The sequence below is a fragment of the Myotis myotis genome, unplaced genomic scaffold (genome assembly GCF_014108235.1).
Source record: "Myotis myotis isolate mMyoMyo1 unplaced genomic scaffold, mMyoMyo1.p scaffold_m19_p_3, whole genome shotgun sequence".
NCBI lineage: Eukaryota > Metazoa > Chordata > Mammalia > Chiroptera > Vespertilionidae > Myotis > Myotis myotis.
Window position 1 is genome coordinate 162,257,753 of NW_023416335.1, and position 11,262 is coordinate 162,269,014.

The 11,262-nt window shown below is 47.5% G+C and overlaps 1 protein-coding gene across 5 annotated transcripts in view; it reads right to left on the reverse strand.

Annotated features, from left to right (window-relative positions):
* The window catches only part of ACVR1B (activin A receptor type 1B), a 36,270-nt gene extending 25,481 nt beyond the window's left edge, over positions 1-10,789 (reverse strand). For 2 of the 5 annotated variants that reach the window (XR_004965878.1, XM_036298053.1), the window contains exon 1: positions 10,616-10,787. Coding sequence is in view for 2 of the 5 variants with exons in the window: in XM_036298053.1 (XP_036153946.1) it covers positions 10,616-10,706 (91 nt within the window). In the remaining 3 variants the exon portion in view is untranslated. Of the gene's footprint in view, positions 1-9,677; positions 9,698-10,615 lie in introns of those variants that run through there. The other 3 variants (XR_004965879.1, XM_036298056.1, XM_036298055.1) reach the window with 3 other exon arrangements.
* Between the last annotated feature and the right edge of the window lie 473 nt (positions 10,790-11,262).

Here is an 11,262-nt window from a genome sequence, read left to right on the forward strand (position 1 = left end):
AATAAGTTATTGACATATACTACAATATGGATAAACGTTTAAAAACCATTATGTTAAGTGAAAGAAGTAGCACACTGTATGATTCCATTTATATTAAATATCCAGAAAGCAAATTAACCCACCGCCCCCCCCACCCCTTTGGCAACCTAGGACCCTTCAGTCCACAGGCCCTATCTACTGGGCCAAACTGGCTAGGGCTACAGTAATTATTGATCTAGACAACAGCCAATGTGTTTATGAAAATCCTTAATTTAAAAATTCAGATGTTGCCTGGCCGGCATGGCTCAATGGTTAAGTGTCAACCTATGAGCCAGGAGGTCACGGTTCAATTCCTGGTCAGGGCACATGCCCGGGTTTCGGACTTGATCCCCAGTAGGGAGCATGCAGGAGGCAGCTGATCAGTGATTCTCATCATTGATGTTTCTCTCTCCCTCTCCCTCTCCCTCTCCCTTCTTCTCTGAAATCAATAAAAAAATATATTTTTTAAAAATGGAGGTATTGCCTGGCTGGTGTGGCTCAGTTGAATGGAGCATCATTCCATACACTAAAGGTGGCAGGTTCAATTCCCAGTCAGGACACATACCCATGTTGCAAATTCGATCCCTGGTCTGGGTGTGTGGGGTAGCATACGGGAGGCAACTCATCCATGTTTCTCTCTCTCTCTCTCTCTCTCTCTCTCTCTCTCTCTCTCTCTCTCCCTCCCTCCCTCCCTCCCTCCCTCCTCCCCCTCCCCTTCCTCTCTGTAAAATCAATCAAAAAATTTTTTAATATTATTTTTTTAAAGAAGGTGGTGTCTGGCAATAAACTGTCACAAAATAGAGGTAGGTTTTCCTGAAAAGGGGAAGTGTATTGGGGGGCAATAATGGGGCACTGACACTGCACCAAGCAGCCAAAGCTCTAACTAACCGAATTAGAAAAATCTTGCAGTAAAGTGATCAGATGTTATTGGTAAAAAAAGACCCAAGTTACACCTTCACCTTTCACAAGGTGATTGTAAAACAAAACCTCTCAAGTTCCCAAGAGCCATAATAAAGTCAAATTTCATATGTGTAGTTGGTGGTACCTAAAAAACACACAAAATGTACTGGTAAAAGCACTTATGAAAAAACGTAACTGACTTCATAAAGGAAGCTATTTGTATGAGGAGGGAAAAAACCCACAGATTTAACAATAAGATACTTGATAAGCTTGCTCTTTAATCCCAATCTGGGAAAAGGTCTCGGAATGGAGTCTGCATGAGAGAAAGGTGTTTGAAAAGCCAGCTTCACACTCTATCTATTCTACAAACTGCCTTTCTGACATTCTACTTGGAGAGCTGTTTAAACAAGTTCACCCCTAAGCCTCAGGTCTAGAGAATGAAAGCTTTGTTCTCGCTCAAAAGAGATGTTTGATGTTTATGGTAAAGAGACCTGTCAATGCAACTTAATTTATGGCTGACAGTAAATACCTGAACACCCAGCAAGGGCCCACCTGCTGCTGGGGAGAGTGTCAAGGTAACACCAGAGCGAGTGGCATCATTACGATGGAGCAAGTCCAATGTTGCAGGCTCAGCCACCATGTTTAAACTATCCACCAGTAACTTGGTTTTACTAACAGTTTACAACGAACATGCAAAAACACTGTTTTCTTTCTTTGTTGTACATAAGTAGACATATTTGTGGCTCATTAGGGCAGGGAGGATATTTATGGTGATATTCTGAATTTATTTCCTGATCTATTTATGATACTATGGATGAGTGGAAAGGAGATGGTGTACATCAGTTTTGAGTAAGAAAAGGATAGGAATGGTTTCAGGCATCTGGGACAATGAAAGAGAAGAAAAAAATTCAGCCAGGGCTGAGAATAAAACTAATGAGGTTGAAATCAAGTTAATTTGGCTGGAATAAAATAGGTGGTAGAATAAATGGAGATGAAAGAGGTGAGGTAGAAGAGATATTATGACATCCCAAGTAACTCACAAAACGTCTGTGATATTTTTGAGTAACTGGGATAAAAACTGCATATACAGGAGATGATAAAATTATAGCAGGTCAGAATTGGAATTATTTACCTAGGATTTTGCTGAGAGGACAGAAAAAAGCAAATTTATTACGTACTTAAAGTATGTTGCCCTGACCGGTTTGGCTCAGTGGATAGAGCGTCGACCTGCGGACTCAAGGGTCCCCGGTTCGATCCAGGTGAAGGGCAATGTACCTTTGTTGTGGGCATATCCCCAGTAGGGAGCGTGCAGGAGGCAGCTGATCGATGTTTCTCTCGCATCAATGTTTCTAACTCTCTATCCCTCTCCCTTCCTCTCTGTAAAAATTCAATAAAATATTTTTTTAAAAAAGTATGCAAGGCTCTGTGACAGGACAAAGCCATGTAAAGAAGAATAAGCCAGTTTCTAACATAAATTTTTGGGGGCTGGAGGGTGGGAGAATGGGAGGAGCAGACAACTAAAAACCTCCACACTACCAATAAGGACCAAAGAGTAAAAGCAGAGAGGACGAGATCACTGACCGGGGAAAGACAGGAGGACAAAGAAAGTCTACATTGCAGGATGCTGGGTTTGGCTAAAAGAAGGCTAAGGCCAAGAAAGGCACAAGGCATGTTAGGTCCACAGTGAATGGACAGATGCAACAATATCAAGGTTCCAGCCACAGATGGGGCAGTAAGAGAGATGAGGCCAGATGGGATGGACTGTGATGCCAGGCTAAGGGGTCTGGCATTGATCCTGGAGGCTACATAAAAACGGTAGAAACATCAGATGCAGAAGGTGTATTTTCCCAAGTTAAAGTCAGCCCTGGGATGGAGGAAAAGTGGGAGGCTGGAGGCAGAGACTGGTTAGAAAATGACTGAGTAGGCACCATAGTATATGGCACAGTATTTAGGGCACATGCTTTGGAGTCAGACGGACCTCGCTCGGCCCCTGGCCTAACCTCTGTATGCCCCAGCTGTTTCCTAGATGAAATGGGGACAAGAGTGCCTCCACTCAACACGTGAGTGTGCAGTAAACATTCCGTCCATATGAAGCTTTTATTACTACTGTCGTCCAGTCAATAAGGGTATGAACTCTTCGTAATTTTGTGGTTGCTCCAACAAGCAGACAAACAGTCAATTTGTGTATAAACTTCTAAAGGGCAAAGACAGATTCTTTCCTCAGTATCCCTCTCTTTCAGCTTAGTCTGGGTATTAGAAACGAACACTGATCGAATCTGAGTCAATCTTACCTACTACAATTGTAAAATGTAATACACAAACATATACCAAGATAATAAATGAAGATTTGGGGCCAGATGGGTTCACCACAAATACTTACTTAAAAATAATACAATAATTAATAAGCGATAATACAAGAATAAACTGTGTTCCAAATACTCATAACTGTAAACCTACTTTTGCCCCACCCTGTGTGTGTTTGTGTGTGTGTACAACACATTCACCTAAAAAACACTATAGCCAAAGCACCCAAAATTTGCTCTCTCCTCCAAACACTCACAAATAGCTAGGAAAAGGCAACAGGCAGTAGATGAAAGCCACATGTGGTCAAAGTACTTTATACATGCAAGGTCCAGCGATGGGATGGCGAGTACCAGATCTCAAGCATCTTTCAAGTTCACTGGTTGCTGGCAAACCCCGCTGCCTTGTGCACAAGGGCTGAGATCCCCATTCCCCCCCGCCCCACGCTGACAGCCACGGACCACTCTCAGCTCCCAGAGTCGGCCTGCAGTTCCTGGCCCCTGTGGCCCGTTCATATACAGATGTTTATTTTCTTTCAAGCCAGCTGGAGTATCTCTGCCTTCCTCTTTTGCAATCAGCTGAGAAAATTCTCTGCTTTCAAAGGGCTAGCTAGCTTGATTAGGTTCTGTCTACCATAACAGTCTCCCTATACCAGTGGCTCTCAACCTTGGCTGCACATTAGAATCACCTGGGAATCTTTTTAAAATCCTGATTTCTGGGCCTCATCCTCCAGAAATTCTGTTTCTTTGTTACGAATGTTGTGGCCCCACCCCATAACAAAGAAACAGAATTTCCGGAGAATGAGGCCCAGAAATCAGGATTTTAACTGCCCTATATGAAGATCAACCATTTAGGGACCTTAATTACATCTACAAAATCCCTTCACAGTAGTACCTACATTCATGTTTGACTGAATAACTGGAAGAGGTGTGTGTAAGGCTGAGAATCTTGGGGGGTGGGAGGTAAAGGATGGGCTGTAGAAATATTTTATTTCTGTATTGACTATCTCACCTGCCAGGAAGGTAAGCTTCATGAAGAAAGGCATTTTTGTCTCTTTTTGTTTACTATAAACAATAGTGTTTGGAATATGGTAGGTGCTCAATAAACGTGTTAAAAGAATCTTTAGACACCACAGTTCTCTCTCTTCCTCTCTCTCTATGTGTGTATGTGTGTGTGTGTGTGTGTGTGTGTGTGTGTGTGTATGTTTAATTTATTTACAGGCTGAAAATGGGACTTCTAACTATATATATAAAAATCCTGGTTCAATGAAACCATTTAGTAGGAGTCCTTGAATGTCCATATAATTTTCTCTCACCCACAATTATTTGAACAGCTTTAACAAAATACAGTTGATCCTTATCAATTATAGATTCTGTATTTGTGAATCAGCCTAATAGCTAAAATTTACTTGTAACCCCCAAATCAATACTCTCGGTGCTCTCTCAGTCATTTGTGGACATGCACCGAGGGGTGAAAAATCTGAACATGTGCACGGCAGTCTGAACACCCAACGCACATGTCCCAGCTGAGGTGGACAGGCAGCGCTCTGCCTGTTTCAGCTCTTACACTGTAAGTATGTGGCTTTTCATGGTCTATTTAGTGCAGTGCTTTTTGCCTTTCTGTGGTTTTGTTGGTGATTTCAGTTTAAAATGGCCTTCAAGAGTAGTGCTGAAATGCTAAGAACATAACGTGCCTTACAGAGAAAATGCATACGTTAGAAAAGCTTTGTTCGGGCATGCGTTATAGTGCTATTGGCCTTGAGTTCAATATTTAATAATCAACAATGTATGTTAAACAAGGTGTCTTAAACAGAAATACGCAGAAGACAAGGTGATGCACTGATTGGTTGATGTAATGCTGTGACCAGCGGCTCACAGGAACCTAACCCTCTGTTTCCCCTGGGAGCAATGGTTCCGTACTGGATAATCCAGGATTCCAGTTGACTTTACAGAACATAACTACCACAAATAAGGAGATGAGGGCAATCACCCCATTTTACAGAGTTGAGGTCGATGTGGAAGGGCAGCTCCCAGCACCCTCTAACACAGCATCCTGGTTTAGTTTCTTCACAGCACTCACAACTGACCACTGTGTTTACTTCTTTATTTTCAGTCTAAGCCACTGCAGTTGTAAATTCCATGACAATCAGGGATTTATGGATCTTTGTCCATCCTGTTCTCTGTTATTTCCTCATACCAAGAACCATTCCAGCCCTGGCTGGTTTGGCTCAGTGGATAGAGGGTCGGCCTGAGGACTCAGGGGTCCCAGGTTCGATTCCGGTCAAGGGCATGTACCTGGGTTGCGGACACGTACCCAGTGGGGAGTGTGCAGGAGGCAGCTGATCGATGTTTCTCTCTCATCGATGTTTCTAACTCTCTATCCCTCTCCCTTCCTCTCTGTAAAAATCAATAAAATATATTAAAAAAAATAAAAAGAACCATTCCAGGCACATACCCATCTGAATGAATAAAGAATTCTCCTGTATATAATTGTGTAAATATTAGGGGTGACTGATACTATAAAGCAGCAGTTCTCAACCTGTGGGTCGCGAACAATGAAAATACATCCTGCATATCAGATATTTACATTACAATTCATAACAGTAGCAAAATTACAGTTATGAAGTAGCAATGAAAATAATTTCATGGTTGGGGGTCACCACAACATGAAGAACTATATTCAAGGATCTCGGCATTAGGAAGGTTGAGAACCACTGCTATAGAGGGTGAAGTAGTTACTTTTATTATGTTAAATTTAACATATTAGCAAGACAAATGCAGGCTTAAGACTAAGTGGAGAGAGAGAGAGAAAGAGAGAGGGGAAAAAAAGACTACGTGGGGAGAGAGGGAGAGAGGGGGAGAGAGGGAGAGGGAGAGAGAGAGAGAGGGAGAGGGAGAGGGAGAGGGAGAGAGAGAGAGAGAGGGAGAGAGAGAGAGAGAGGGAGAGGGAGAGAGAGAGAGAGAGAGAGAGAGAGAGAGAGAGAGAGAGAAAAGAACCCCCAAGCTGCCAGAAGTAGCACCATCTGAAACCCAGACAGCAGGTGAGATCACCTGGGATGGAAACTTCACAACTAAATTCTGGCAACTCTACAGAGCGAGGGACAGAAAGATACACTCTGCAGTGGCAGTTTCCCCTGGTGCTGCTTTTATCCTGATAGAGAAGCCAGAGGAAGGGAGAACACACAAGGCCGAGATGGTGCCTCTGGAGCCCAAGCTCAGGTTAAACCATGTGTGAGAAACTGAGGTGAGCAAAAACCACGAGCAGGTATTCGAACCTGGCCAGGAAGCAGTGCCTGCAGAGTGAGAGCATGCAAGTTAGAAGACTGTGGGGGACTGTCAGGTCTGAGCAGCTGATTCCTTAGGAGGTTTCAGCAACCCCAGTCTAGGCGGAACTGACGGGCTCCGGATGCCTGCAGCACTTCCAGCAGCAGCAGGGTTGGTGAGAAAGAGGACTCTGGGATTTTCATTGCATAAATTCAGAGAGGAAAGTGAGAGAAGACCCCCTTACATCAACCCCTACTATAACAGACAAATAACACAAGAATTCAAGACAAGGAGGCGGGATTCCAGAATTAATGTTCACTGCTGCTCTGAGCAAAAACTGAACAGTAAACAATAAGGATTTCAAAATTAAAACAAAAGAGCCACTTCAGTATTCTAATTTAACCTTCAAAAAGAAAGACCTAAAGCACCATGAACTGAGAATTCCATTCCACCTCAACACCCTGTACTCCTGAGTTATTATGAGAACAGACTGCAATGCAATTCAACTCATGTTCCAAAATGCAACAAGCGGCTTCCACAGGACCTGCTGAAAGCAGCAGCGCGTCTCCTCTCCTCGCCTTCTGATTCATATTTTGGTAGCAAGGTTACAATTAGCTCACCAGTGGAGAATAAACCTATTTATAACACAGCAGTCCACCTGAAAGACACAATCAACTAAAAAGGTTTCTAGAGGGAAATGAAGTGCCGCTTCTTCCTGCACTGATTGCAGGTTCCCAAGGTCCTTTAGGATGAAGCCTCACCTTCCTGTGTTCACAGGCACCATGCCGGCCACCTCGCAGCTTCCATGTTCTTATGTAACATTTACATAGTGCCATAAACATACCCAGAGTTGCGTAAGAATTAAAACGTTGCCAAACCAATAAAGCCTAAAGCAGGTCACTCCCTCCAGACTGCTTTTGATTAGCACAGGTATGCTGCCGGGTCTACGATGGAAGAGCCTGTCAAAAGACAGAAATCTGACTCATCTTCAAAAATGCACAAATAAGAAGAAATTAACCACACTGTGACGCGGTGGCGCTTCTGTCAATCCCGACAGTATGTTACTCTGCCCCAAAACATAAAAAGTAACGCAACTTCGCTTGTTCACTGAAGTCAGAAACTATGTCTAAAAATACCTCCCAGCCAACTGGCTATCGGTAAGTCAGTCTCACAAATGTCCCAATAAGAGCGACACAGACTGCTTCCTTACGTGACGGAGGGAGAACCGAGGCAGTCACAGTGAGGCTCAGTGACTTATTCAAGGACAGCCTGTAAGGGAGCCACACTGTGGGGCTGAAAACCAGCTTCCTCCCTCCCTCCCTCTGGCTCTAACCTTTAACCAGAGTAGCCATTTTATTATGTTCCAATCACATCTGCTCCAGGAGCTTTTAACAAAACTAATCAGAGATTCCCTTCCTCTCTCCAAGAGTTCACTTTCAACTGTACTTCAAAACCACGTCCACTGAATGAAGTTACAAGACTTGGCCTGAAAGGAGATTTTCAGTCTGTTCAAAGCAGCTCAAAATGTTCCTATCAGAAGCTCAACTGCTGCCATGATTATTGCTTTCTTCTTAAGAAATGAGTGTCTTCTGTTACCAACTAATGCAATTTTACATTTTTAAATATAGTGTGAAAATTCCAAAGAGAGGCCTTAAAACTTGGTACACCTATCAAATGGATGCTGTTTATATATAACCTGGAAGTCATTCGCCTTATCGCTGGCCTTTTACTAGTTCACTAATTAAAAGAAACACCTCTCCCTTGCTGTCCTCATGTCATGCCCAGGCAGCAGGCAGCAGGGCTGGGGCTCCGGGGCTCCTCCAGCCCACCTAGGGAAGCTGACAGAGGAAGTGCAGGGGAGGAAAGCAATCAACTTCTTGTTATCATCAGCCTCTATTTTCCCAGAACTGACGTTTTACTTTAAGCCTTTTGCAACAGTGGTCTCTGTAGCATGCACTATTGGCAACTAGCTGTGTCCCGGAAAAAACTGTAGTGTCTGGCCAAGAAGTTTAAAGGCCTTCGAGAATGTTTGCTGGACACACAACCCAATTTCCAGTTTACCAAAAAAAGAAACTAATTCCCTATTTTGACCACCCATCTCACCCCCACAAACACCCATTTTAGGAAGGTTACAAAAAAAAATAAAATGAACTCTGCCCCATTCAGAACCAGTTGGATTATCAATTAAACATTCTTAACTAAGCTCACAACAAGAAAAGCCCCACAGACACTACACCAAGTTAACAGGGAAACGGCTGTTAAAAATCTTGCATACAGTAGGGACTGGATAAAAATTCCTATGGAAGGAATTTAAAGATTTATTCATACACATATCAGGTGACAAACCTGAAGCCCAAGTCTCCTTATTTACTACCCCAGTAGAGAAATAACATGATGTTACACTTTCCAAAACCATGGCCCACAATAAGGCCCAGAAAACATTATTCACGAAAGCCATGATCTTAAATGTCAGGCTGCGTTCACACACCTTCCCTGTGTTATCAGAACCACCGCATATCGCCGAGCACAGCGCACGGAGACCCAGGAACACACGCCAGGTGCTGAACACAAGTATTAGCCACTGAACAAAGACCCCACTTGCACAGGCACCACCACTGGGAACAAATATCGGAGCTGGAGACAATGAACTTGTTTCTGACACTCCAAAGTGGGATGAGGTCCTTTCCTGATTGTCTGGTGTATTAAAGGAGCCTGAACCACCTGAGAATCATTATCTGGAGTGTAGAGAGGAGAGCCACAGAACACACACTTCATCTCCCACTGTTGAAAGGCGGGGGGCTGCTGAGAAGTCAAAGCAGCAGGCTTTGTACATCAGAGCATATACAGTCCTGACAGCCTCTCCCAGATCCATCTGCGGGTCAATAATCACTCCAATATAACTGCCAAATATAACCTACATCTGCTACCCCCGTGCCAGGACACCTCGGAGACAACTCTCTTAAATGAAATATCTGAGGGTTTCATCTGCTCTTCTCAGCCCCACAAAGCCTCATCAATAACGCACCCGGTGGAGGGTGCCACAGAAAGGTACCACCTCTCTAGCTGGGAGGGTGGGGGTGGGGTGGGGAGCCAAAGGCTGTGGGCGTTGGAAGGTGAGGGGTGTGTGCGGGCAGGGGAGGGCGAGCGCGGAGGGGGGTTAAGAGGGGTCGTGCGGAAAGGCAAATCAGGACTGACCCCGGGCCGCGGAGCGGGTCCAGTGGTGGGATCTTTAAATCATCCCGAGGGTTGGAGGCGGGTTCCAGGATTTCACCTGAAAGGCGTCCACGAAGTGAGCAACTGAATGGGCCCCCTGGGGTGGGGTGGGGTGGGGTGGGGTGGGGGAGGGAGGTGGAGAGCAAACACACCTAGATGAAGATTAACCATTCGGGAACCAGGTCTCCTAGGATTAGAGAGGCTCGAAGGCAAACTCCTCCCCAGCGGAGGGGCCTGGTCGTCCCACTTCCTCCAAAGAGCTGCCACAGGGCGTGTGAATTGGGGGGGGGGGGTGCCCCACTGAACTCCAGGGGCTGCGCGAAGGGGAAATGTGACTCCCTTGCCCGGAACATGAGGGAGGGAGCAGAGGGAGGCGAAGGGATGCCCCGGGTCGGAAGGAAAGGTTAGAGACCCCTTCCCCTGCCCTCGGAGGTGCGCCTGGGCTCCCCGCGTCTGGATACCTCGGGAAGCAAAGACCCTCCCGCCGCAGCCCCACAATCTTGGCGGGAGAAAAGGCATCCCCCCCAGGAGCACCTGGGGAGAGGAAACCAAGACCCCCGCCCCTGGACAAGCCGAGGGGCAAAAACATGATCCCCACATCTTTGGAAAGAAGCCCGTACTCCCTTTATGAAATATATAGGGGTGCTTGGAGCACAACCCCCGAGAGCTCCCCGAATCCAGCTCCGCCTGGCAGAGGGCTCGAGTCCTCAGGGGCCCGGCGTGAGCTCGGTCGGGGCTGGACGGCCGAGCCTAGGGGGTGAGGAGGAGCCACTGGGGTCACCCCGACTCCTCCGCGCCCCCCGCCCGGCCATATTGTGCGCGTGGGGAAGGGGCGCGCTGGAGCCCAGGCGCCGCGGCGCGAGGCCTCGCCCTCGCCCGGCCCTCTCCATCCCGGCCCCCGCCCCCCGCCCCGGACTCACCCTGGATTCCCCGGGGCCCGGACCCGCTGCTGCCGGCGAGCAGGAGGACGACGAGGGGGAAGAATGAGGAGGCTCCGGCCGACTCCGCCATAGTAACCGCCGCCGCCGCCGCCGCAGCCCAGCAGCGCCCAGCGCGCGCGCGCGCCCCCGGCGCCTCCCCTCCTCCCGCGGCCCCGCTCCCGCCTCCCGCTCCTCCGCCCGGCGCCGGCACGTGCGCTCCCGGCGGAGCCGGCGCCGCCGCCGCCGCGCGCGCACCCGAAGGGCGGGGCCGGGTGCGCGCGGGCGCCCGCCTTAAAGGGGAGTGTCCCTGTTAAAGGGGTGGGAGGGGTGTGCCACTCGGTGCCCCCACCAGCCGATAAGAGTGCGGTAGGAGGAAGCCGGGGGAACGCGCAGCTTCCGTCCGCCCCTGCACCCCACCCAGCGCAGTTGTCTTATCCGCACCGGCCTCCTCCCCCGTGTCCACTGCCCCGCGAGTCCCCTGCGTTTTCTGGTTCCCTGCGCCCCACTGCCTGGCCTCCTGTCCCAGCAGGATCGTCGCCGCCGCCTGCTCACTGGTCTCCGCCCTGCAATCCTCCGGGCGCCCAGCAACCTGTGTGATCGACGATGGGATGCCCCTTTGCAGCACATTCCAAGGCTTTTTAATGACA